The sequence below is a fragment of the Pieris brassicae genome, chromosome 2 (assembly GCF_905147105.1).
Source record: "Pieris brassicae chromosome 2, ilPieBrab1.1, whole genome shotgun sequence".
In the NCBI taxonomy this organism is placed as follows: domain Eukaryota; kingdom Metazoa; phylum Arthropoda; class Insecta; order Lepidoptera; family Pieridae; genus Pieris; species Pieris brassicae.
The window spans coordinates 15382744-15410713 of record NC_059666.1 but is presented as its reverse complement, the minus strand read 5'-3'; the positions used below and the strand labels follow the sequence as shown (position 1 = coordinate 15410713).

Below are 27970 nucleotides of genomic sequence, written 5' to 3'. Positions count from 1 at the left end.
ATGCGCCGAAGAATAATATACGTACTTTATACTTAGTAGACATATCAATTAAATAATAATTAAAAAGCCTTAAGACAGATAATTACGATATACGCGGTTGTTTATTGTGGTATATGTCATATTGGTTTGACTATAAATAAAACGAAGTTTTACACGTTACTTTTATACTTCATAAGTAGATCATTACAGTTTTTTAGACCTATGATCTTGTTAATAAAGATTTATGTATGTTATAAAGTGTTTCAATTGCCAAGATTTATTCTTAGATAAATCATACAAATTACACATAAGCTTATACGAAAAGTAATCTACAGAGAACAAAATATATTATTAAATAACACTACGAATTTTATAATATACTTAATATTAACATTGTGTTTACTTGTGGTGGACTTTTCCTATTTAAATTTCTACTTGATATGACAGTAAAAATCCTATTACAACAAATTATAATTACTCAAATGTATCATAAATAATATTTGTCTAGGTATTCATGTAGTTATTATAAATATACTTATTGAAATATATTACACAGATCATTAAAATCCTATAATGGCATAGAATTACAGACCTTTCTAACAAACTAATTAATAGAAAAGTCTTGACAGCTAAACGTAGATTATATTCTCGCGATACGTGGGAATGTTATGTTGGCATGGGACAGTCCTGTGCCTGCTCGAAGAAGTTGCCAAAGTTGACGACCCAAAACAGAGTGAAGGAGCCCAACGCTGATCCGAGCTGGCCAATAGTACCAAGGACCCGCATAGGCTTGGTGCCACCCTCCCGGGCCTTGCTATATATCCACATACGCGAGTACGAAATCAGCGCGTTGGCAACCACCCATACGATTACCTGTTAAATAATTTTTATAGTTGTACAGTAGTAATATAAATAGATTTTTAATATTTGTTTAATATAATGAAATTACTAAACGGATTAATTATTATGACTGAAGACCTATTTATGGTATGAATACAATTAAATTATATTAATGTTTAATCTATAAGCCGTCTTGATTATTTCAGACATAATATTGAACAGGATAAAAAAAAATAAGTTGTACGTATGGATATATTTCCAACGCATAAAACAAAATAATAGAGTAGAACTAGGTATGCATTACTCACAATAATTACAGCACCACTAGTCTCCTGGTAGAGAGGCGGTGTAGGGGACATGACGGCGGTAGCAGTTATGTAGGCAGTCAGCCCTGCGCTGACCACCAGCATTGCTGCAATGTAACGTCCACCCGCCATCTTAAACCACACTCCCGCAAGACATGCAACCGGATTTGCTATGGTACCCAGGGTCACGGCCAGGTGAAACGCACGTCTCCCGTACGGCAAACACGAATATGTTTGCAGCGATGGCATCAAACCGTTAAAGAACATGTTTATAACAGCCATCAGAATAAACAACCCCATCCAGTACGAGTTCAGCATAGACTCTTGCGATACTTGTATTTGAGCTTCTTCAGCGACTTCAGTGTTTTCCTTAGCCAGTTCTTTTTTTTCATCCTGGGATACTCTTTCGTCGTCAAAACCAGAATAATTGTTAAGGAAGAAGAAACTGATAATACTTGTGGCACATATAGACGCCACTATACACAAGAACACTGTTGAATCAAAACGGGCAGATGGGTAAATGGCCTCCATCGAGTTGCCATCCGGTGACAGTCGGCATTCTGGTGGCCCTCCAATACCCTGTATGAGCGAAAGAATCGCCGGGAGCAGCCCACCGAAGCCCTCACCAACCAGGTACGTAGATAGGTACATTTCACGAAAGTTTCTCATGTACGGATAAAACACCACGGAACTGGTGGTTCCCACCATAGCAGTGAAAACAGTAAGAACTATAAATGTCACTGATCTCTCTGTAGAACCGACGTAGGCAGTTTCTGTATATAGAAACGCGTTCAGGAAGAGAGCTGTTGTGCCGACGGTCAGCAGCCCGTAGATAAACATAGCGTCAGTGATCTTCGGCAGAAATCTCCTTACTAAGGCATAGATGAGAATACCGCTGTTTGCGATTTGCACTGCCACCGTGACTGATGATCCTAGGGCCCATTGTTCAGGCAATCTCTGGACGAGCTGCGGCAATTGCACAAAGATACCATTGACTCCGAGCCACGATCCCCAGCCCCATATCAGAAGTGCCAGGTCCAAGGATACGCGCCGACCAAACATGAACATTTTGACCTAAATTAAAGTCACTGACCGCGTCGTGCTTTACACTCTATAATTGTCTAGATGACTATCAAAAACGTAACATAATATATAGCTACTTGAAACAAATGGATTACTTACGGCTTTCAATCCAATGGTCTTATCGATAATTCGAATTATCTGTCTTATTTGATAACCATTCATCTTTGTGTTCCAAAGTTGGATATATATATGTTTACTTAAATATATTTAGAAAAACAGTTGGAACTAATGTATTGCTAATTTATTATGTACATGTGCGAGCATAGATATATTCTATTACTTTATACATTATTTATATTATACCGTCTTTATACATAATTTAATACAAAAGGTCAATTTCTACTATACAAAGACATGTAATTCTCCAAGCCTGTCGTGTAGATAATCAGCTAGGAACAAATTACATGGTTCCTACCAGTCTTTGGAACTAATCACTAATTACACAATTTGGAGCACACTACTAAGACACTAAATCACGCAGAAACGGATGTAATTTAAACATGTAACTTATCATTATGATAATTTATCACAATTAATATATTTCGTTATATATTTTTCATTTTTCACCTAGCAGTTGTATCGTACACTCGGCACAATTACTTGTAAGTATTGTAATATATTATACCCAATAAAACCTATTCCTATTTATTATCAGTGCGGTTTAATATTATCAGAGAAAATTGACACTTTCAGTATTATCAGAAATTCTTTACTAATAAGATATATTAATCTACTCGTATTAAAATTTACACGAACATACAACCTAAAATAAAAAATACGAAAAGTACAGAAATCATTACAATAACGTTGAGGCGTTCGGGCAAGTATTTCAACTACGTCACATTCTCATATAAAAACACCTTTTCTTAGGAAAATGCAGCAGTATTTAAGGCTGAAGTACGGTCACCTAGCCTACTCTCGGAGGAGATAAAATTAAAATAAAAAGCTACAATCTGCAGAAAACTTAGTGATTGAAGCGGTAGTCAAATTAGGAAATTAAACTAGCATATTTTCATTTGTTACTGAAATGAGTATCATTTTCCTAAAACAAGCATAAAGGACAGGAAAGCCACGGCATCCAAACTAAATATGGGCAATACAAATACTTCAATAATGCCATTTACTTTATTTATTTAATATAACACTCCTATCTATGCTATAACGTATTAGTTAATATTCCTATGGTAAGTTATCTATGAATAATTACATCCTTATTAACATATTTGATAGAGAATTTAAGATAGGAATTAATAAAACCACATAATTTGAAATAAATATATTCTATTTGCATAGTTTCTGAAATAAAATAACAATTGTATATCATCCGGCTTACTTCTACTCTCACTGTATTAATGTTACTTTGGAACATTATTACCATAGATATAATTAAATAAACATTGACTGTGTATTATTATCGCCAATTGGAATGTACTTATACCCTATGTATAAGTATGGCATTTTTATTAAGACGCTTAACGTTGTTATAGTAAATTACATTTCATATTAAATTTCCAATAAGAACAAAAACGCATTTACCGCGTCTTAATTAATTCTTATGAATTATATTTAACTCGCTGATAAGTTCTCCCAATTGGCATGACAATATTTCAACAGACAATTTGGAGGACAGATATAACGAAAGATACAAGTAAAAAAATTATGCGTAATCACAATACATTAAAATTAAAGATTTATGCTGCGCTACTACTTTATTCCTGTCACATCATTGGAGACATTTCGGTCAAGGTCATACAGTATCAACTGTTAAGTACAAATTTGTTTACATAATCAAAAAGTTATATCAATGTAAACGTATTAGATCTATAGTATTAATCAGACATTCAACGCGTACTGTGACTCCCGTATGACATAACGGAATCATGTTGAGCGCTAAAACTCTATCCTAATTCTATCATATAATAAAAAAAAGTTTGTCTTTACTTGAGTCTATTAATTTCTATTCGACTAATAGCTAATAAGTCAATCGCTGAGTTATAAAATTTTTTTTTAGGACTTGGTCAACAGGCTTTGTCCAAATTCTTATATAAACAATGGTAACAATTTAAACGTAGATGATTTTAAAGTTGAGTTATTATAATAATAAATTAAACGTACAAGTGTTAAACGACATAGTAATAATAATTAAAAATTAATTAAAATATTTTTGTAGTCTCTAGCAACGCTGACACTGTTAAGAAAATGGAAACAATATACACAAACATGTATACAATAAATGTCTCACTCACGCGACATATTTTCGAGACAAACTTAAAAAATATTGAATACTGCTTCATCTTCCTCAATGTGAATGCTCTGTCAGTACTGGACCAACACTATCATATCCACAATAACCACATAACATTAGTCTACTCCGAATAATCAGTAATTAAAACATAATCCTTAAATAACTTAAATTCGTGATACCGACGGAGTCGGCAAGTCTTTAAAAGAATATTTTTCACCATCCCAGCTTTGAGATTTTATTAGCTAATTTGTATCACTGTTAACTATATTCGACCATGAATGAGAACCATGCACCGAACGAGAGAAAAGGCACAATTATCGCTCTAAATTACATAGATAGCCTATCTTTTAAATAAAATACAATTTTTATAATAACAAAGAATTTAGTAATATGAAATAAATAACATCGAAAAAGAATTTCTTGCAAAAAAAAATTAGAACGTATAACAACTTTTAAAGGCTATAAGGCTAGGCTTTAATGCATACATACTTTTAATGCTATAGACAGTATTCGATACGTTTAATGTTTAAATTACGATAGAAGCGGTGTTAGCCGCAGTCATAAGGCAGTATCATTTTAATAATATACTACAAAGATCAACTCATTTCGTTATAAATTTAATTTCCTACTTACAACTAAGTCTTCGAGCTCACGTTACATTATATTTGACAAAACTCATTTGAGCATTATATAAAAGACCGCACTTTTAAACAATCATAAAATTATCATAAAGATATAACAATATCGAAGAAAGTTATCTTTCCAGGACCACTGCTTTAAGCATTTGAGATGACCCGCTATATCGGCTGCGCGGGGCAGTCGGGCGTCTGTTGAAAAAAGGTGGTGTAGTTTATGAGAGCATAAAACGTGAGCGATCCTAAAGCCGAGCCCACCTGTCCCAACGCCCCACATACCCGCATGCCGCGAGCTCCTCCGCGTCGCGACCACCCATATACCCACATACGGCCATACGACACTAGACCACTGCACAACACCCAACAACATATCACTATTACCGCGCCCCCTTTGCTACCCGCCATCGGCGGAGTCGGGCTCTGCACCGCCGTCAATAGGATATAGCCGAAAAGTGCCGCGCTCAACCCCAAAAGCGGCGCCAGGAAACGACCCGCCAAAGGTCGCAGCCACACCCCAGCGAGGCACGCCATCGGGTTAGCCATTGAACCCAATGTCGCAGCCAAGTGGTAGGCGCGCTTGCCGTACGGCATGCACGAATATGACTGCACCGATGGCATTATGCCGTTATTGACCGCGTTTAAGATAAGCACTAAAACCATCACCCCGACCCATTGCGGTTGCAGCAGCGACTCTCTTGGCGCTGCTTCGTCCTCTTTAGCCACAGCGCCCTCCTTTACGCGTTCCGATGCAAACCCAGGATAGTTGTGTAGAATGCAGAAGCTGATGAGACTGATGGTCGACAGCAGGCCAAGTAGCGTGATGTAGACGGTGGAGTCGAAGCGTGGAGATGGGCGCACCGCAATGTAACTAGAGTTATCAGGTTTCAACACACACTCCACCTCGCCGCCGACGCCCTGTATAAGTGCCAGAACGGATGGCGTGAACCCGCCAAGCCCCTCGCCTATGAGGTACGTAGCTAGGTACATGTCGCGGTAGTGCCGCAGGTACGGGTAGAACAGCACCGAGCTCGTGCAGCCGACAAGGGCGACAAAAAACGTTAAAGCCAAAAAAGCTATTGATCTCTCGGCGCCTCCGAGGTAAACGGTCTTCGAGTAGAGAAGTGAGTTAAGGAATAGGGCGATTGTACCGATAGCGAGCAAACCGTAGATACAATGGGTATCAGAGATCCGCGAGAAGTTGCGCAGCGATGCGTAGATAAGTAAACCGACGTTAGCAGATTGCACAGCAAGAACCATGGCAGAAGGCAACGTCCAGCCTTCGGGTAGCACCGCTATGAGCACCGGTAACTCCACAAAAAGGCCATTGACACCGAGCCAAGTGCCTAGCCCCCAGCATACCAAGAGCACATCAAGCGCCACACGGCGGCGCGTTGCCCACATCATGCTGCTGCTACTGCTATCGCTTGACTCCGCCAGACACGGCGCACGCTCTTTCTCCTCGCTCAACCTACGAAAAAAATCAAGCTTTACTTTCTTCAAATTTTTCTTCGATTGGATTTAAAATTAAGAACAAATGACGCATACTCACACCCATACAAAAAAATGGTTCTTAAAATCAGGAGACAGACACACAAGTATAATTGTATTCGACTTTTATGGTATTATTAGATACGCAATAAATAAATTAATAGTCAATATATTACACAATAATATACCAGTAAAACTTATGTTCCATGGTCATAGAGTACAATTGATTTAAAAGTGGAGCATTTTATTGATTTATAATTGACATCACGTTAACATGAAGAATTCCGTTCTCTATACGAGGAAATTTTGAGAAAGAAATAATTTTGTTTATGCGCATTTCGTTTTGAAACCTTTTTAAATTAAGTATTAATATCATAAATAACAATTAATTACTGATCTATTAAAATAATTTAGATCTAAACAATACTAAAATAACTAAAAGATTCCTTGATAACTTTACCAGCTTACAGTGAATATTTAAAGACTGAGACTGCAGAATTAAAAAAAATATTATTTATGTTTCATATTCAGAATATCATTGATTTTTAATAACGTAAGAGATTTGGTAGAATAAGTCAAATCAAATAATAACCAGTTCGCGACTGGTTCTCCCTCAAATACATGAATGCCTACGTTTTTCCAAGAACATTAGTTATAAACAATGGCTTTAATGATATACTTTTTGCAAGAATTCCTATACTTGGTATTGCTTAACAACCTAAATAAAGGACGTCTGAAAGCAACAAAATTTAATCATGAAACAAAATGTTGTTATTCTTTGATTGTGTGCATTGTAATCTGCTATGGATTCTACATCCGCAATAACGGAAAACATAAATCATGTTTTAATTGAAAATGTAAAATCCGTATGAATTAAGAAATGTTAGTAAAAGCATATATAAGAAACACTTAAAACTTGCTTTATGTTGTATTCTGTTTTACACATTTCATTTATTGTGTAAATTAATTTCCTTACCACACAAATTATGCCAACTCAAACAAACTCCAATATAACTTTGATGACAGCTTTCTGTTTCTTTAACACTTAAACACATTAAAGTTTCATGTAAAAACCTGGTAGTCCGGAGCAACAAAGCATTAATTACCAAATGGAATTACCAAAAGTATATGTGAAAACTATTTTCAGCATACCTGGCGACGCCAAGCGATACAGTACGACGGAGGACGAGGAGCACCTGGGCGTCTTCACTGCCCGCGGCGGCTGTCGTTTCAGCTGATGACATGCCACAAATACACTACACACACTAAGTGCCACTATCCCGGTCAGTATGCACCGTGACTCCTCACCACTCAGCTGAATGTATAACAGTTTACTACTAGAAGATGGTATGCCTCAATATGATACCATTCCGAGAATTCTCCAAGACATTAAATTTGTATATCAAATAACAAAATTATGTATTTGAATTCTAAACCATGTTTTTCTTAACATTACACTAAATAATTTATTTAAATATTATTAGGAATTTAATTTGAATGACATTTGGATTTAGTCTAAGTCATTGATATTGGAACGAAAGATTAAAATAGTAGATAACTTGTAATAAAATTATATCTAAGAGTCACGGCACATCATCTGGTGAATAATTTTAGATAAGCACTGCTGATATTGTACAAAATGGAACCAGCTGATAAATAAATCAATATGAATGACATTGCAAATATCCAATTAAATAATTGAAATATATTTAAACTATTAAAAAAATCAACATTCTCATTATTAATAAGTAATGTCTTATTCCTTCGTAAATTGATATGATAAGTAAAAGCCTTTAGATAAATGTTAGCCTGTCCAATCATGCACAAGCAAATGAAATTAAAACCTTTTAAGTCATTAGATTAATTCGTTTTGAAGCCTCAAAATATAATATTAGAATAAGTGAGAGAGCACTATCAAGAATAGTGAGATTTGACTAAGTTAATTAAATATTTAGTTAGTAGGTTATTTATTACTGAGCAAGACTAGACAGTAAAGATTACAATTCATGACAAGATTAAGATTATTTGCTTAAAGTGGTGCAACCAGTATTTATTATATTTGTGTAGTAAGATTATATAAAGATTTTTTTCATTCTTTAACTGATAATGAAGAACAGTATTTATACTATACAGGCTGATCATTTGTAAAAATATCAACTGTGTTAACTGTGTCTGCATTACTTAAGATTATCTCTATGATATTGTATTAATTAAACATTAGCCTATATATTAGTTGGTACAGTTTAAACTATGCAGAATAACCTATGCTATTCCTAGGAGCAAATGTGAATAAGGTTTAATTTGAAGATAGTTGATGTAATAAGAAACAAATATTGAGAATTCAGTGTTTATTTTATTTTTTTGTAATGTCTAGAACAAAGTACAGGTGACTACGTTCGGAAAGTCAGAATTATAAATGATATGTGTTGGCTTTTGTTACAGTTATAACTTAACTATATAATGCAAAATAAAAGAACTCGTAAATCTTGTTTGACTTGAATGAAACTAAATAAGTATAGATGTTTAAGGTAAAACCTTATTATTTTAGTATTAATGACCATCAGGCAGCTCATCACAAGGTTAATTTTAGTTAATACATTTTAAACAAAAGCGGCATAAATACATAATTCTAGAAGAAAGATGAATTAATTAATGGAGGATAAAGATGAATTAATTAATGGAGGATATAGTTGAAGTAATCACGAGTATTATCAAAATTTAATGTTTAAAAACTTCATGATATTTACAACAACATGTTAATTTACAAACTTAGTTTTATTTATGCAATTACAAAGCAAATTATGAAATAACTTGTAAGATTATGCTACCAATCCTTAGATATTACATTGATAATCGGTATTTTCTTACCTTGTTAAACTCATCAGAAATTATTATTTTCAATTGGTATTTCGACTTTGTACTTTTATTTCGCCTTATTGAATACTCTTGTCCTTCAGCATACACATTGGTACGATACTCCAGTAGAGGCGTTAGAGATTATATAAACACGTCTTGGACTTGTTTAGAAGGGTCAAAGGTGCGCGAAATTTTCAAATAAAACTACAAAAATTCAATAGAAAACAGAGAAGTGGTCGACAGACGTCTAAACACCATGGGGTCACAGATGACGTCTTACAAATGTTTAACGATTCACGATTGACTAAAGCTGATGCACTGAAGTGTGAATATTGTAATTTGTAGTTGGTACCTATAATATTTGTTATTGGACATAAAAATTAAACAACTGACAGCTTCTTCAGTGGCATTGCCAATTGCCATCTTTGACACTCTCATGACATCTTTGAATCATTACAGTTTATGTCAGTCACTGTCAAGTATACAATATTAAAAAACTAATACTTTGTTCGCAGATAATAAAAGACTTATTTAAAAAATATTCGTTAAAGTGAGATAATCAAAAGTAAGCAGTAAACAACGTTTAGATAATTTAAAATAAATAAAAGCAGTTATTTATATAAGTAATAACTATGCATGGCAATATTAAAAACAATATGAAAGGTTCTAATTTAACTACTTACTATGAGTTCCCAAATCAATGCGCGGTTATTTCGAAATTGCTTTATAGATATGGTGCCCAGTAAATAGTATTTATTGTTTCTTATTCAATTCGTCGTCACTATTTTGCTCTTATAGACTACCTTCAGTCATTGAAATTTACTGAAAGCATTGCATTTTTTACAAAACAATCTTAGTCGGCCAGTTGGCGTTGGGATAAGATATTGTATGGTAAAACGTAATGGATTCGGTCCAATACATTATTGGCATCAAAGGTAGGAGTTATTCTAACTGCTAAAATATCTATATTATAAATTTTTAAAAGGGATTTTATATAAAAGCACTTTACGACACGTGTAATCCATTTATGACAAAATAAATTATAACAACATTAGCTGACGCTTGGTCACCTAACCATTATTGGGTCACGCCTGGCACATTCTGGTGACATATGCAATTGGGATCCGTCGTTGAGCTTGGCCAGCTCGAAGTCTAGACCTCAACCCAATTGAGTATATCTGGGATGTACATGTAAGATGCGTGCAACCTACACAACATCAGATAACTAAAAAGAGTCCTTGGAGAAGAGTGGGATGGTATTATTCGAAACGATAGTAAAAATCTCGTGAATTGCATGCCCAGAATTCAGGCTGTTATTTAGGCTAGGTCACACTCGGTTTTAGGTTTCTTCATTTGTAACTTTATCAAAGAGGGAAAATAACTTATCTTCATTGCCAACCACTTCTTATTGTTTGGCCGTGTAAATCGGTTGTGAATAAATCATTAGAAAACCAGTAAATTTCCTTAGGTATAGTTTATTATCCTAGTGCTTTACATCCTTCGAGTATTAACGTAATCAGACAACTAAATAAAAAAAATCGTTATATTATATTAGAAGCAATTAAGTGATATTAAAAACTAATGAAATTATATGTTTGAACATAGAGATTATCATTGTACCAACAAACTGTAGCTGCTATCCGCCCCTACCGCCATAGGATATTTGTATGAGAATGATCTTATGTCCATTTTTATTCAAACTCGTTTGGCGATAGTAGGTCACGCCTGACGCAAATTTTGTCTCAGAGTGGGGCTCAGTACATAGTGGATAATTGATAGGACATAAATGCAGATTTTATTGGACTTAATTCTCCAACACTTATAATGAGAGAACAAAAATATAGACACAGAAACATAACTTGTTGATTTCCTAGGGCCTTCACTTTTTTTTATATTTACAATAATAACAATAAAACAACAATTGGTTCGACAATTATTTTAATTTAAAATTTCAAAAAGCAAATACAATAATAATCTCCGCATGACTCGTCTCATAAAGCTTTACACGTAAAGTAGGTATTTAATAGTAGATAATAAATATAACAAACAGTGAAACTCCGGCGCTACTCTGAGCGTAGTGCTCACTCACTCACACGCACACTTCCCCGCTCTACTTTTCCTTGTCACTCTCTGTCTTCCTGCCCAAGGGTACAGCTGCGCGGACCCTAAAACATTAAATGTACACGTTAGTCAATGAAAACTAGCGCCGCATAATTTATTTGCCAGCTCAGGGTAAGATTCAATATCGAAAACAGTGAGTAGGGCTCCTGCGAGACAACTCCAATAAGTTTTTGACGACCGGGACAATTCACCATCTATTTAAGCTCATGTCCCCAAACGCTTGTTATATGTTTTGAAGTGATCTCTTTTAATTTTTCATTTTTTTGTAAAAATCGTTTCTTTAAATATCACATCGATATACATATTTGTATGATTTAAAAAATTAAACTTAATTTAAATATAGCATAGAAAAATATAATACAAAAAAAGTAATTTAAAAAGTTAAACTAACTTCGAATTCTCGTCAGCTAAAAAGGAAAAATGCTTGAATAATCATGTATTATGTTCAACTTGGAATGTTTCTTTAGTTGAAATATAACCGTTTTGAATCATTTATAAAGTATTATCTCGATGTAACTTTTCGTTTCCGAGAATTTGTGGACTTAACCAACATTATATCAAACATCCTGAATGTTTTAAAAGTCGGAGTAAAAGATAATCAAGTACATAAGGGGATTAAAAACCCTTACTTAGCGGTAATCTCGTTGATCTTTGCGCGCGCTAGTTCCAGATTAGCGTCAACTTGCGCCTTGTTCATCTCATAAGCCTTAGGCAGCGTGAAAAGCGCTATCCAGCCTGAAAAAAAATCGCATACATTTTATAAAAAAATAGTATAATTTTATATTATTGTAAGTATAAATTAGTAGATAAAATTACTGATCGTTATGTAATTAAGTTGTCAATGTGAACAGCCTGTGTGTTCAAAAGCGCCTAAAATGATAGAGGATAATTATTAACCATTCACGTACAACAGTTTCATAATTAATTCGATTCTAGTATTGAATGCTTTTTACGTTAAGTAATCGCCACGCTTACAAAACTAAGAAAACCTTAATGAGGGAAATAGCCTTGGCTCGTAGTAAAATATTCGTAATTTTAATTAAAAAACTTCTGTATAATAAATAAGTGTAATTTATGGCCTAATAGTGTGTATAAAAAGCATGACAAATGATAATCCAGTTGTGCTACTCTACAAGTTAATTGCGCGAGGAGAATGACAAATCTGGGATTTGAAGGACCCCAGAGCCTAGTTGCACTTTTAAACCACGACCAACACTGCTAAATTTTCGGGTTCAGGTGATAGTGATTTGCGATAATTTTAGGTCCTATATGAACCATTTTAACTTATCATGTATTTCAGCTTTTTTTCAAAATAACTCAAATCATTTATTTTAAAAATGTATCAATTTTTTGTATATCAATTTGTGTTTTATGTTTTATTTACGATATCACAACACTGGTTATTGATTTTAATTAATTTTTAAAGAACCTTAAGTTTAGTTCCAATACTAATTTCCGCCCGCTTCCTTTATGATCAATTTATTCTTTGCCATAAGTTCTTAGTTGTAATGCAATGTGAGAAGGCTAAGAAATTAGGTTATGTTTTTAAAATAATTTACAAAGCAATTAAGTGAAAAAAATATTGAAAGAATGATAAACAATTACTATTTAATAGTTTTTATAAATCAGAAAACTTTTCTTGTTCCCAATATGGCACATGCTTTCTGAATTCCTTACAATTACTACATGTTCCGTTTCTAACTTTAATTGATTGCCATTTTCTTTATCCTTTATTTTATTATAATGTATTATTTTCTTTCATAATCAATAATAATATTAAGATGTAATATTTTTATGTATATTTTGTTTTTAACTAGCTTATCCATTTGTTTCCTTTTGATTCTTTATTTTTTTCCTGCGTGTAGTTTCCCTACCTTTTACTTGAATCTGGCATAAAGTTAAAACTACTGTCATAAAAAAATTAGAGAAAAATGAGTCTTAAATTAATACTTTTTTTTTAATTTTTGATGTTGCATTTTTGGCTTATGTTGAAAAAATCAATAAAACATGATAACAACGGTTCATAATGCGTATTTGTTAACGTCAAACGGGTATACGTCAAATCGTCAATAACGTATATAATAAGTTTGTAAAAATAGTTTTACTTACCGAGTATGACGAGCGTGATGCCGTTAAAGCATGCCCCGAGGTATGTGAGGCACCACAGCAGAACTCCAAACTTCAGAGAGTCCACCAGATCCTCTACCAGGAACAACCTAAAACCAAAATTTTATTAGAAAGCTATATAGCATTTGATACCAGAGGTATTTTGTATAAAACTGCGAAAGTAAGAGGGTGCTGATCTCAAGTCAGAGGGACTTAAAGAGAAGCTCTTCGACAAGTCAAGAACCTAAAACGACTTGCTGACCTTACTTAAAAAATAATTATTTTTCTATATTCCATAACAGTATAATAGCTGTAATATATTATAATAGCTTTACCGTCATTGTCGAAAATGTCATTACAAAGCATAACTCCCAAATTGGACATATTTCAAATTGCGCCGACTCTTATAATATCCTACAATCACTTGATCTTAATATATCATTTTTTAAAAATCAATGGCGCTAAGACCTTTTAGGTCTGGGCCTCAGATTTCTGTATCTGTTTCATGATCGTTTGTGAATTGAATAGGCAAGTAGGTGATCAGTCTTCTGTGCCTGACGCACACCGGCGACTTTTTGGGTCTAAGCAAGCCGGTTTCCTCGCGATGTTTTCCTTCACCGTTCGAGCTAATGTTAAATGCGCACATAGGAAGAAAATCCATCAGCCGGGGTTCGAACATACGACCTCGGGGATGAGAGTTGCACGCTGAAGCCACTAGGCCAGCACTACTATATAATAATATTTATAGAATAATTTATAGAACATTTAAACATCCGTAAATTAGAGATAATTTTTTTTTTTTTAATTGATTTCGTGGAAAACAATGGTTAATGAATGTTATCACCTGCGAAGCTCGTGCAGGGCGGCGTTAAGGTGTGCCGTAGCGGAGGCGGCCAGCGCCTGTGCTCGCTCCGCGCTCACGCTCACGTCCCGTTCCAGCAGCCATCTGAAATTTTAAGCATCCAATGTAATCATAAGAAAGAAAAACTGTTATACTTAGACCAATATTGGCTGAAGGTGGTAAAAATTTTAGCGGTTGACGGTCATATAATCTAATATTATTTTGCATTTCCAACAAAATCTATTATAATGTTAATATGTAGTAACAAAAAATAGTAATAAAATACTCTTGTAACCCGATCCTTGTGTCATATAAGAAACTTCCTATAAAGCTATATCGTCAAGTCTCGAGTCCATAACGATTTCAGGTGAATGACCCGAAGCAAGCTGTCTATTGTGCTAACCTAAATTCTATACATTTTAATAATTACCGAGTGTGATATTTTACGAATGTACTTCAATACTAAGAATTATGTGTCATATACTCACTTGAAGGGGTGTCCTTCATTGGTCTTCTGAACGGCCTGAAGAACATTTTTGTATATACGGAAAGCGACAGCGGCAGAAAGTGCCAGCAGTGAGCAGTAAGCAAATACGGACACCACGGAGCAACAGGCCAGTGCCACCAGCAGGACTAATCCAGCACCCAGTGCTGCACCCGATCGTGCTGCATTGCGCCAGTATACCAGCGCCTCCACTGTAACACACCAAGCCACGTTTCTTAATGAAAGCCCAAAAAAAATCCATGTTTAACAAAATGCAGTAATTCAAATCGTCTTAGACTGCCATGACTAAGAAGTAATGAAATCTCCAGTAACCAAAAATGAGATGCATATGCAAATTTAAAAGTGTTTTGAATATAAGGCTTTGTTACGTGAGCTCGTCTAATGTCTGCGACCGGGGTACGGACTTCCTGTGAAGCCTTAGACATGCTCGTAGCTTCCAGCCGCCACCGATGACTACTGAGCTGCTAATCGCTCATAACACGCGATGCCTTGCTAATAAGAATGTGCTAACACTATTACACACTCGTGATAATTGGAGTCCTGAGACATAATATTGACTTTATATTATTTTCGATCCGGAGAAGTTTACCGAGTAAAAAATTATAACTTAAAAATACACGTTTACAGAAAATAAAAAAAACAGTAAAAACAATTTTAGAAAACAATAGTATCCCGTAAAATGCGGCGATATTTTGTAAATCATAATTTACTTACTTACTCGTCACAGTGTGTACAGGTGTTACGTTTTTTAATTATTTATAAAATACACGTGTAAAAGTTCGATCATGGAGTTTTTAACATATTATAAAAGCGATCTATGAAACTTTGAGTATCAGATTATTAATTACCTTAATTAATCATCACGGATAAATATTGTTTAAACATAATTTGGGTTAAATTTAAACGCTGTATATATGAATCAAGCAGAATAACTTTTATCAATGGAATTTACAGTTTTAAGTTATTGAGGGACAGGTTCAAGAACGCCGATAACAACATTTAGGAAACCGGTCATATATGGACGGGAACTCGCCTACGTGGTTCACATACGCTTATATACAATGCATATAAGAATGATAATCCCCATTAAGTTAAAATACCCATATGGTTATTAAAAAGACAATCTAAGGGAGCTTTCCGGCGTTTTTAAATGTATCCATCATTATTTCTTGAATACATATACTAGTAGATAGTTTTATAGAAAGTAAAAGTAAAACGTTCCAAGTAAACTAGTGAGAACGACTCGCTTCATCGCACGTGACGGACACTCGCAAATATAAATAGGAAAACTAAAAAATATGACAGAAACTGACCAAACGATAAGATAAAACCGAACACGGATGATCTGGATTACGAAATAAAGCCATGTTTTATGTGAAACGCACAATGGAATCAATGGTATCCCTACAATATGGTGTACACGTAATCATCGCGATTATCGCAACTCAATAAAATACGTAGCACAAAAGCACTTCACTGTCCCTTGCTATGGACGTGATGACGACGTTTCTTATAACAAGGATTAAGGATTCTACCTGGTCCTCGCGGTGGGAGTTCAACGTACTGCGCGGCGTGGCGAGGCGACTGCTTCGGGCGCGCCATGTCGGCTAAGTGGTTGGTCGAAGTGCCGCGTACTGCCACGCTGCTGACTTTCTACGCACACGTCACCCGCACTACTGACTCCACGCGCGCCCGCGCAACCGGATATCTCGTCAATACCTTGCTATCTAGACGTCTGGTATTGTTGGATATATCGCTATACTTGGGTTTCATCTCCAAAAAAATATTGATATTCGAGAATTGATCATAAGAGTACAATAAAAGCTTTTGCAATATTAATTCCGCAGACACTATCATATATTGTCACTCTACAGATAACCCGGGATAACTATTTTATACTTATTGATGTCAATAAAATGCTGATTCCTTTCGTGATTAATTTTATAGGAATAGCTATAAATTATTATTGTACAAGACGATAATGTATCACTTCTGTAGACGGAAAAAACCCACCATAAGAACTAAAATATTAATATGAGGTTAAAGACGTAAACGATCTAGGATGAAACTAATCTTTTTGAAATTGCAGATACAATTTCAGTTTTTACGTAAGTAGCGAGCTCTGTGATATGCAATGAACAACTTGTTCCAGCCTCCCTGACACTCAAACTGCAAATAGTAGTTGCGTATAACCAGTTCTTAATCAGACTGTGTGCGTAAAAAGCTTTGCTGTAGGTCAAGTTTGCGTTTTTTTAAAGACAAGTAAAAGCGAAAACAAGTGCAGTATATATGTCAAAAGTTAAAGGGCTCTAAACCATTTGAACATTGTCGTTATGCAAAAATTTATTTGGATACACCCAGAATTTTAATTATAACCAAGGAGTGCATTTTCTTAAGAAGCGTATTAAAGTCACAAGGGTCGTAATTCAAGCGTGCTCTAAACATTGATGGCAACAATCGATCAGAGATGTGTTGCGAAAATAAACATAAATTGCTAACGATTGCGCGTGAGGAACGACCAAGTGAGGAAAAGGGTGAGGGGACGATGCCGATGTCAATGCTACGTTTTCAGGACAGTTTATATGAATTAACTATCTACATACATGCTTAGTATGTCAAAACGAAACAATAAACAGTAATTTTAATTAACTGTCAATTGTAAGTCAATAAAAAATAACAAGATAATCGAGAGTGAAATACCTCAAAACGTGAAGAGAAGTAAAGTTCATTCGACAACTATTAGCACCATCATTGTGAGACGAGATTTCGTCGACACTGGTAAGTGATACAAGCAATAATGCAACTTAATACAATAACGATAAGGTATGAACTGATATGAAGATCGTTATCGATCGGTTGCCAATTTGATAATTATCTTAATTATACATAGTAGTTAAAGGTAGGTTAATATTTTGTAATTCTCTTTAAAATTATTATGTAAGACAAAAGCGAAAAACCAAACAATTATCTTAAAAAATATCGGTGTGAGTGGAAAAAAACCTAGGCGCTTAGTCAAAATGACAATTCGCGTCGACAAATTTTCATACAAATTTAGATTTCGCCGTTTCACATACACTTTTAAGGCATCTTGACTAAGCCCCCTTGTGTTGGATAGTCCATTTGTGTAAGAAGGCTTCACGCTAGATAACGGGAAACCTCGGAGCCCAGCTAACAAATAATGTAGGTATATAACGAAACTAAGAATACATGAAGAAGCATATTGCATTGTCTTATTCGAACGTTCGTTTTCTAGATTATCATAACGACTAATCAAGTTCCATAATAAAAAGTAATGCCAAGATAAGTATATGTCGTCGAGCAGAATGGCAATATAACAACGATAATACATTTATTTTTACGAACTGACAATTTGAATAACATGATTTTTTCAAAACGTATTTTTAAAATGTTTATGACTTACTTTGATACACTTTAATTTAAAATATTCTTCGTTCGAAGAGTTCTTCTCATCCGTTCTACGCCCTCAATTTAAGAACTGGTAAATGTAAAATTAGAAACATTTAATACTTATTTATTTTTTGACGTTCATAAGTGTAATCTACACATACTATATGAATAAATGATATTGATTTTTTGTTTTTCAAGTCGAGCTCGGCCAATGAGCTGCAGTAATATTCATTCGGAAAACTGCAAATTATCTTGAATAGAGTTGCCTCTTTCTATATTTCCTTATTATATGAATTATAACTTGTGTTTGTTTTATTAATATAATATATAGAGAGAGTTTATGTAGCTTGAAATTTTATTATTGCATTTGTTTTAGCAAGGTTGTTTCAGTGATCGTGATAAAAAATGATGTGTGTATACTTTAGAATTTATATTAAATTCTTTGATGCTACGGAAATTCGATACAACAATGCGTCGGCGCTGGTATCTGTGTCGCATCGCCTTGTCCTTGGCGCACGCATGCTGCTGATCGCAGATAAGATATTTTTATAAAAACGAGTTTTTATATTCCAATTGCCTGCCTGCCTTTTTAGAGTTGAAACGACTATTTTTTTTTCTCAATATTTATAATAAAAATAAATATATTCCCTATGACTGGAGAGAGGTCATGTCATGATAACAATAAGGATGTAAAAGTGGATGTTTAATTAATAAATGAGTTGCGCCCGCTCTCACTTTGTTAACGCCAGGAAACATAAACCACAGCCGGTGCCTCGACTTATTCTTCAAATTACCAATGCCATGGGCATTGCAATTATTGCTTTGCTTTTATTATAATTACGTTGTGATGAACAGATTATTGAATTACTAAGTTGATACAATGATCTGCTAGTGAAGGTCAAGGCAAATAGTTTTCTACGCCACATCTATGCTCGTCGCTGATGACGGCCATAATGTCAATAAAACTGACCTTCCTACACATCAACGACTCGGTCGTTACACATATAATAATATATACATCATATAAAAAATTTATACGCTTATGCATAAATCAGTATGTCAAAAATCAGTGACAGCACACTATCGGTAAATATGTAGAATCTTTCTCTAGACCAGTATCGTTACCAGGCCATAAAATCCGAATTTGATTACAGGTACAGAAGACACTCACTCATTAAAAGCATACAAAGGAAGGAACGCAAAAATTAGACTGAGGATTATTTTGTCTATGTTAGAGTTGAAGCAATATAGGCCTTAATACGAGTTCAGTACGCAGTACAATACTAATAAGCACCGTTATATTTAATTGGAACGCCGAAACCATGTCTAATAACTGAGGATTAGAATACCGTCAGGCATCAAGTTAAAACATAAACAAGCAGCTAACTTATCGATCGTCGTTTGGCGAAGATCCAACATCAAGTGGACAGGCTTTGTCTGACCTCCTACACTTTCATGATTTGCAAACTCATGCAATATCCCGCCTTTGTAAACGAACAGTTTATTGCCTTTTATTTAATACACGAAAACTATGCCCTATTTTTATGGAAAATCACTGGAATGTTTCAGACATTACAATAGTGACGTTTATACTTGTTCCGAATAATAAGCAATTTTATATAATTGATTACAAATGGTTTATAGATAAATGAGAATATGATATAGACATAGATTCGCAGACAAAGACGAACAACGAGCTAGATGTTACGTTCACGTACTGTATGATGAATGGTGCGAACTGAGACACATTGAGACCGCATGTTCTACGATGGATTCTTAACGTGTCAACTGTGTAATGTATTATTTATAGAACTTGGACTATCTAGCCGGTACTGTAACAAAGATAGACTACATTGTACGAAATTTTTTCGATTATATAGAGGCGAAAAATGAAACCACACAATTTCAATAAGGCACGGTTAACAAAATATTTCACAAGAAATAATCCATTCCAATAACCCTTAAATTATGTCGTTCGATTTCAAACTAGTTGTTTTAATACTGTTGTAAATCTTCTTTAAGATGAGTGAGCGGCTCATAAGGCGATAGACGACACGGCTTTGGAAGCATTAGGAACAGAAATACAATGCTCGGCGGCCACGGCGTTAAAAATACCGCTCAACTAGACTGACTGGGAAGTACCGGCACACGTAGATTACCATATTATATCGTTCGTTCTCTGATCAGCTATTGCCATATAACTTATATTGCTAAAACGACAAAATAAAAGACGTAATTAGAGCAACGGACCAACATGCACTCAAACGACTAGATAAAATATATAGTCCTATTCACTGGGGACGACCTCATCCGCAATTTATTGTGCGCCTAGAACAAAGTATCTACATTTATCAACAATAAAATACGATCCATAATATGTTTCAGTCATTATTAAAGCAGCAATGTTAATAATGCATTCTTCAAGTGCGTGTAACATCGTATGGTTTGCGAAAAAGTTACTATAAATGAAAAAATCAAGGAATTCAGCTAATATAGAATAATTATTAGTGTGATATATAATAATTATATGGGCAAACACCCGTCTTAACAATTAAAGATGATTAATTTTAGAAATCTGCTTTTAGTCAACCCCCAAAGTGTAAAGATGTCCGGCTTCTTTTTGGTACATAATAAAATTTTTTAGACTTTATAAATTGAGCTTGATAAACACTTACAGAAATCGCTAGGAGCCTCTTCGAAATATAATAAACTTATAAATATGTAATAATCTGCAAAATCGTTGCGATATTATATGCATATAATATTACATATGTGTAAGTTAATAATCTGTAATAATTACAGTCCAATTCTTTTGAAAGTACGCTCTTTCTTCGTTACGATGGAATAAAACTAAAACCTTTTATCAATTTTTGATAACATCAAATTGAAATATGACGACAGTAGACACTCTGACACAGATTTTATAATCAATAGCAATGATAAACTTTCATAGTTTAGATATAGGTAGACCAACCAATAAAATACGTGAAGTAATCCTTATTCCGGATTTATAACCCAACTATAACCTACTTCAATATTAACAATAAATGCCTGTAGGCTGGTAACTGTAGACTCTAGGCAGTAGTCACATGCCAGATCATGTTACATCCGACTCGCCAGGGAACACCGAACAATACAACCTTTCTACCATTAGCAACCATAAAACCACACCGTATACAAACTCAGCATCTCATCACAACTTTAATTAAGGCCAAATTAATTAGCACTGTTAAAGTTTGGAAAGTATTTGGTAAAAATATTGAAATGCGATAGAACGAATTAGTATCTTTTACCTTGAAGTACAAATAATTTCGTGAATTTAGTACGTGATCAAACTTTTCCACGCAGTTTTGCGTGTACTTTTTGTTATGTTAGTTCAAAAATTAAATTTGACGCCGAATTCACGTCAAAATTAGGACAACATTACCAGATTCTAGATCAACAATATTTGGGGAACAAAATTATTAGCAAATGGAAGTGTGCCATATCTAGTAATAAAATCAGTATTGGTGGCCAGGACTGGCTAGAAGTTGTTAGTTGTTAGTTAGTGACAGAAGTGAGGCTGCACATGTGACGGTTGGTTGTCAAAGTGGTGTCAAGTAGCTCGGCGCCGGACGTATCGGCCCGGACTCACCGACTCGATCGATTGTTACTTCTTTATTTGTGACATCGTTACACTGAAAGCACACTCAACACGGGAACCCGTTAGCGTCGGCGGCGCTCGGAATGTCCTCGTCACCCGTCGCGCGTGCCCTCCTTCACTCACCTTCAGGGTGTAGTCTCTGCGGGTCGAACCAAGCATCTGCAATAGAAGGCTGCGCGTTAGCGGGTTAGTCGCGATAGAGAGAAAGCGAAGCGAAGCCCGCGACACTTACGCGGGTCGAGTACGCTGCAGAGAGAGGGTCCCGAGCTCGCCATCCTGACACTTTACGTAATTACTAAAGCCGATAACGGCTGTACAGGCGCGCGCCGCGCTTTACACTCGCGTCGATACTGGCGGTCGCGGCGCAGCGCCCCGCTCACCGCACCCTCACTCGACCCGCGCATGCGCACAGACAATGCGCACCCTCTACTTCTGGCATGCTGCATTACATATTTTGCCCGTACTTTACGAGATAGATATGCCGTACACTAGACCCACTACCCGTAATACACTCTTACCGCTTACCAAGATAGAGATACTTTTAAGTTAGGTTAGTAACAGCAATAAGCGTTGTCTATGTACAGTCACCACCACCCGATTTCGTGTTTCAATAAATGAATGTAATACATAGATATTAGATACACAGTACATATATGTTAGAAATTAATTGTAAAAATAACAACACAAATGGTAAACGAACCAGGAAACACTGTAATAAAATTGTTAAAATTAAATAAGTAATAGGTAGGTACAAAGGAAGGTATGTACGAATCTCCGTAGATATTTTCGTTCGAACTAGGAATTAAGAATGAGTCACAAGTAAGCACTTAGGTAGATCCAGCCTACAGATGTCCAAACTTTAATGAGCCAAACAAAAATTGAGATTGTGCGTTGTTATATGAAAATAATCGTTTTGTAATTGCTAAGATGTAGTTTGTGTATGAGTGAATAATTGTACATTGCAGTTTTAAACTTACGAAATGTGTAACGGCGCCGGCCCATGGAGACATTACCGAACTCACTCTCGACCACAAGTATTACGTCACAAGGACAACAGACTGACAAGTTCAAGGCAAAAGACAATGTCTCATCCGAACCAGGATAGGTCGCCCAATAAAATATACACCAAAACGCGATGTAACACGTTCAATTTATCTGACCACCAAAAGTTTTTACGACAAATATTTACAATAACATAATAATAATAATGTTAAAATTCCGTGGAAAATTTAACTCTTAAATAAACAATGCATTGAACGATTGCAGCGACATCGAGTGATATACGTCATAGTGCCAGTTAAAAATATCATTCGGCCGGTGACTGACTGCTGACGACACCTGCACCTGCCCATTAAACAATATCACAGAAATACGACCAATCCTTAACGCCCTATACACAATACATTATCAAGAAACCTTGTATATGATGTACTAAACAACTTAGCATAGTATAGCTTAACGATTGGAGACATTAATCAACGAACACACAGTCATGCATGAGTCAGCTATGATTTACCTTGCACGAGCGCACCAAATAGAGCCTCCTTGCTATGATATCATACATTATCATACAGAAGCCGATTATATCTACAATTTTCATGTATAACTCTAGAAAGAAATCAGACTGAAAAGAAATATAAATAGATATGATGGCGAAACGGTTGCGTCCGCTTATGCAATATATTTATCATTATCAGTATCATAGACGAAGTCGCGACTTTATGACGCCAAACGATCGAAACGATCCCTTCACAATTGTCTACCAAATCACACCAAAAATTAAGAAAATTAACAGAATTTTTTTTAATGCCATTTCCCGAAGAGGTAGGATACCAAGGATATCCACTTGCTCTCTCAAGCCACTGTCCTGACATACCATTCTCACTAAATAAACATATTTTAATAAAGTCATAAATATGAATTGTGGGTCAGATCCCAGGTCATGTGAAGTTGTATTTTATAAAATGGCCGTTTTGCACTGAAATTAAGTAGTTTACTAGCAACCCCTATTTACGTCCCGTTAGTTATCTAGTAGGGAGAAAATAATAAAATTTCCCCATGAGTCATCCGCTTATTCACCAATATAATTGTTGGTTATCTTCTATTTCTCGTACGTTGCTGAATAATTTGAAACTATGGGTCATATAACTATAGAACAATATAAAATTTTCAGTAACAATCTTCGATCACCATCACCATTTGTACTAGCGTGTTCCAAATGGTAGATCAATAGTTTGGTTGTTGGTTTTAAACTGAATCCGAATCATGCGTATAAGATTTCCGAAAAGAGCTACTGACCTTAAACGCCTAAACAGAACTTCATATATTGTAGCTAAGAACCATACTGATCACGTCAGTTTTCTAACAAAAAGACCGCATAATAATAATAATTGGTCAATTCGTTTGGTGTTTCTATGCAACACACAAAAAAACACATACCTCAAACTTAGAACACCCATTCTTTGAGTCATGTTAAAAATCTATGATTTAGTCCCCAATAAACTTCAATTTTTAGTCACGTCGTCTTTAGGACATACTTTTAACGCATGGACTGTGAATAGTCTCACAAATGTTCATGTTAATTTTAATAAATAATTTAGAATTTCAACAAGGATTTTTTCTAATTTTGATTTTATTCGAGGTGAACTCGGACTATATGCTAAATAAAAGTGCACATTAAGTAATGTCTTTATCATAGGCAGTTCGTCTGTTTCGTCGCGTGTGCGGTCTATCGATCGAGTCGGCGCGCCGCCGCCGTCCCCTAGACCTAGCCTTTATAGCACCAACGAACCGTCTACCTCTTTCCGGAAAATCCATACAATCCGAAGCTCTGCCAACATATTTATAATTCACAGCCAAAGAAAAGCTAAGAGAAAATCGATAAATACCAACTTACTCATCTATACCCACAGATCGTTCCGCTTGAACTGGATGATAAAGTTAACCTTTTTATTTATATTTTCTCTAATCAGTTAATGAATACACAAGGCATTATCTATATGAGGTTTGGCCTTCAAGCAATGTTGGCAAAGTTCATTTTCTCTTTGTTGTATAATTAAGCGCAAGTAAACAAAGTAGGGCGCCGGTAAATGTCGCCGATACGGAAAGCCTTGTCTGTTATGACTCAGTAATTTACAATAACTTGTTCCGTAGGTGCTGAGCGGAAGGATAGCATTTTCAACAATAAGTAAAATAAAACTGATAATAGAACACTAAACAAAATATATGAAAGAAAATCGTTTCAATTATGAAACTAGATCTGAAAGTATAAAAAAAATAATTAGGAATAGGAAGAAAATTCCACCACCAAATGATAAGGCAAAACAAACGACACTTACGTGTAACTGCATCATCTCCTGGTCCCATGATTGTCCAGTCACTAATAGTTCACAAAAAATATGAATAGGTATCCAAAAGAATGCGTTACGTATTTTATTCTTTGAAGTGATCAACGTTGGACGTTAGCTCACCGCTAAGGATTCTCCACTTATGAGCGAGCTGCGTTTCTGAACTGCTAAAATTAGCACTCTACATACAAGACGCATTTAACATGTTATATGTATCTGAAAATGACGTAGCAGATTGCTCTCTGCTCTTTCTAGCTCTTTTAATTCAGCTGATCCCGAGATCTTTTCATACCAAATCAATTGCCAAACCAAACCAAAATCAACTCTGGGTTCCAGTGGAAACATGTACCGTAATATTATGTTGGCATATATACGCGCATGACATACGAAGATAAGATAGTGCAGATATCTGAAATATGTTTGCACTTTTTGCAATACCTAAATTAGATAATGGTGTGAATATACGTTTCTTTTTCGTTTTGTAAGTAAGGCATTAAATTACCCATGGTATCGTTTATATAAATATTGCTGAGTCACATTGTACGCAATACGAACGCATCGATTTTTAATTAACACAAAAAATATATTTTTATACATAGCTATGCAGTTGAATCATGGGTAAACTCCCAAGAGTTTATCTGACATTAGCATTCAAATGATTATTATAATGAGTAAAGCACATTTATTTCATGAATAGTATTATAACATACCATTTAATAATTTGAAAATGCAGAGTAACCTAAAAGGCTTAATATTTAATTTAATATTGAACAAAGCCGAGATCGCGACAGGTCAGACAACGCTTCCTTCCGCGTGCAGTGAGAGGCGTGGGTTTCAGCGGGTGCCGTTAGCCCGTCGCTGCACCGGTCAATGCTCTTATCGCTTCGTCAGTTCCGCCACCTAAGTAAACCTACCTGCCTAACTTAAATCTTACTTCAAAGTCCCTACCCGGAGGCCAATACACTAATCAGGCTAGGGACATGGAAAAGGATCCAGAATACGTCTTTTCCATAAATTTATACTTTTGAACGAAATGACTAACAGTTTTAGAAATTTAGAAATCGTCATCATACATTTAGTTAATACAAGACATTCATAAATTGGACGCTTCTGCACTAAAATATAGAAAAATCTGCGATCAGAATTTCAGTAGTGACGTAATTCCCAAACTTACGAACATGATGATAAATTTCTAATTTTAGGCTTTTTAATAATATGAAATTAAGTCTTACCCAGTCCCATTTGGCAGAAAATAACCTCTGCCTCGATGATGTGTGCAGTGGGGCCTCGAGGCGCCTCGGGCTTCGGTTTAACTGAAACTACGGGAGCAGGTGCGGAAGCTGGCTGCGCTGGTGCAGGTTTTGGCTCCACTACCGTTGATATCGTTTCAGTCTTAGATTCTGAAGGCTTCAGTAAAACGTCAGGGGAAGACATAGGCTTGAAATCAGACTTCACTTCGTTTATAATGGGGGCAACGTCAGAGATTAATTTCGGCTCAGGTTCTTCCTTCTCTTGCGAAGGAGCTGGGATCGTCACAGTAGCTGGAGTCAGCACAGGCGTTGGGTCTATAGGAGCGGCGGGTTCGGGATCTCGTGCTTTAGGTGGAACTGGGCGGTGCATAGGTGACTCGCCGGCATCTGATTCACTGTCTGTAAATTTGTCAGCGATGTGTTCCAATTTTTCTGTGACGGAAGGAGCACGAGGTGTGTCTAGAAACACATCTCTTTCCATGTCAAGGAAACTTTGAGTTGTATTCCGTGCGCCATGCAACGGCGAGTCACTAATATCATCCTTCTTGCCCTCACCCTCTAGGTGCTCAAAATCATCCACGGAGTCCTGATCTCGCTTCATACTTGCCTCTGGAACCACAGCATCCGCGGGCGCTCGGTCCCCGCTGGCAAGCCCAGTCAAAAAAGTGTCAGCACCGTCCATAGTGAAGTTCAGACAATTAAACTTTACAGGTAATAAAAGGGTGCGGTGTCGCGGTTTTTGTATGAGTGGAAAGGTCTAGACGTGCCTCCTTGCAATATTGTACTGACTACTAAGGTCTGCGCGCCGCTTGCCGGTTGCCGATGCACGACGTCACTCAGCTGTCAGCACGAGAGACGGTATTAGTCATCGCACAAGACCCGGCCCTAGTGTTGCAAAAAACGAACGATATGTAATATGCCGTATCGATTAAATGAAATATTACTCGATCTGTATGGTAGGCGTTAAAAATATCGTTAAACTATAAATTAATAGTGACAGAAAATTGTTTTAATAAAATGATACTATCTGCTTCACTAAATACGTAGCAAATTCACTATACAGTATACAGAAAAGTAATGTAAAAATTATTGACTTAATTTCAACGGATTTCAGCTGACAGCCTGTAACACTGCTTTGCCGACAGTTAGAGATACCGACTATCGACCAATGACCACAAATTATTCTGTCAAACCTAAATCGTTCCTAAACGATAAAACGTCATGACTAACTAACTTTTATAAGGTAATTATTTCATTGTACGTTTACAATATCTGCTGAAAAAATTGCTCGATAAATTAAATTATGATATGTTATTAA

General features: G+C 35.6%; 3 protein-coding genes across 12 annotated transcripts; all 3 read right to left on the bottom strand.

Moving 5' to 3' along the window:
• Positions 1-390: 390 nt before the first annotated feature.
• Positions 391-2722, bottom strand: LOC123720475 (riboflavin transporter 2-like). Its single transcript, XM_045677094.1, has 2 exons — positions 1128-2722; positions 391-852 (listed from the first exon to the last, which is right to left on the bottom strand). The coding sequence occupies exons 1-2, from the start codon at positions 2190-2192 to the stop codon at positions 646-648; spliced, it is 1272 nt and encodes a 423-aa protein (XP_045533050.1). The 5' UTR covers positions 2193-2722; the 3' UTR covers positions 391-645.
• A 752-nt stretch (positions 2723-3474) lies between these two features.
• On the bottom strand, positions 3475-9911 carry LOC123719961 (solute carrier family 52, riboflavin transporter, member 3-A-like). Of its 4 annotated transcripts, none has more exons than XM_045676309.1 (3): positions 9444-9911; positions 7728-7831; positions 3475-6555 (listed from the first exon to the last, which is right to left on the bottom strand). In XM_045676309.1, the coding sequence occupies exons 2-3, from the start codon at positions 7817-7819 to the stop codon at positions 5250-5252; spliced, it is 1398 nt and encodes a 465-aa protein (XP_045532265.1). In that variant the 5' UTR covers positions 7820-7831; positions 9444-9911; the 3' UTR covers positions 3475-5249. The 4 variants fall into 4 exon arrangements, with proteins under 4 accessions (XP_045532265.1, XP_045532267.1, XP_045532266.1 ...); XM_045676311.1 differs by having other exon boundaries at positions 7728-7809; positions 9444-9909; XM_045676310.1 differs by lacking the exon at positions 7728-7831 and having other exon boundaries at positions 9444-9909.
• Positions 9912-11352: 1441 nt separating this feature from the next.
• Positions 11353-27766, bottom strand: LOC123720708 (reticulon-3-B). Of its 7 annotated transcripts, none has more exons than XM_045677426.1 (7): positions 26635-27766; positions 22179-22214; positions 14988-15195; positions 14503-14604; positions 13662-13768; positions 12182-12287; positions 11353-11596 (listed from the first exon to the last, which is right to left on the bottom strand). In XM_045677426.1, exons 1-7 carry the CDS (start codon positions 27332-27334, stop codon positions 11542-11544), a joined length of 1314 nt encoding a protein of 437 aa, XP_045533382.1. In that variant the 5' UTR covers positions 27335-27766; the 3' UTR covers positions 11353-11541. The 7 variants fall into 7 exon arrangements, with proteins under 7 accessions (XP_045533382.1, XP_045533386.1, XP_045533384.1 ...); XM_045677430.1 differs by lacking the exon at positions 26635-27766 and adding an exon at positions 25394-25551; XM_045677428.1 differs by lacking the exon at positions 26635-27766 and adding an exon at positions 22288-22417.
• Between the last annotated feature and the right edge of the window lie 204 nt (positions 27767-27970).

Bases quoted from the DNA above. Each gene is read 5' to 3' on its own strand.
- LOC123719961 (XM_045676309.1), bottom strand. From the start codon at position 7,819: ATGTCATCAGCTGAAACGACAGCCGCCGCGGGCAGTGAAGACGCCCAG. The intron at 6,556-7,727 runs GTATGCTGAAAA...TTTTTTTCGTAG, and splicing joins GTATCGCTTGGCGTCGCCAG to GTTGAGCGAGGAGAAAGAGC.
- LOC123720708 (XM_045677426.1), bottom strand. From the start codon at position 27,334: ATGGACGGTGCTGACACTTTTTTGACTGGGCTTGCCAGCGGGGACCGA. The intron at 22,215-26,634 runs GTAAGACTTAAT...CTTCTATTGCAG, and splicing joins TTTCTGCCAAATGGGACTGG to ATGCTTGGTTCGACCCGCAG. The intron at 12,288-13,661 runs GTAAGTAAAACT...ATTTTTTTTCAG, and splicing joins CATCACGCTCGTCATACTCG to GCTGGATAGCGCTTTTCACG.
- LOC123720475 (XM_045677094.1), bottom strand. From the start codon at position 2,192: ATGTTCATGTTTGGTCGGCGCGTATCCTTGGACCTGGCACTTCTGATA. The intron at 853-1,127 runs GTGAGTAATGCA...ATTATTTAACAG, and splicing joins CTAGTGGTGCTGTAATTATT to GTAATCGTATGGGTGGTTGC.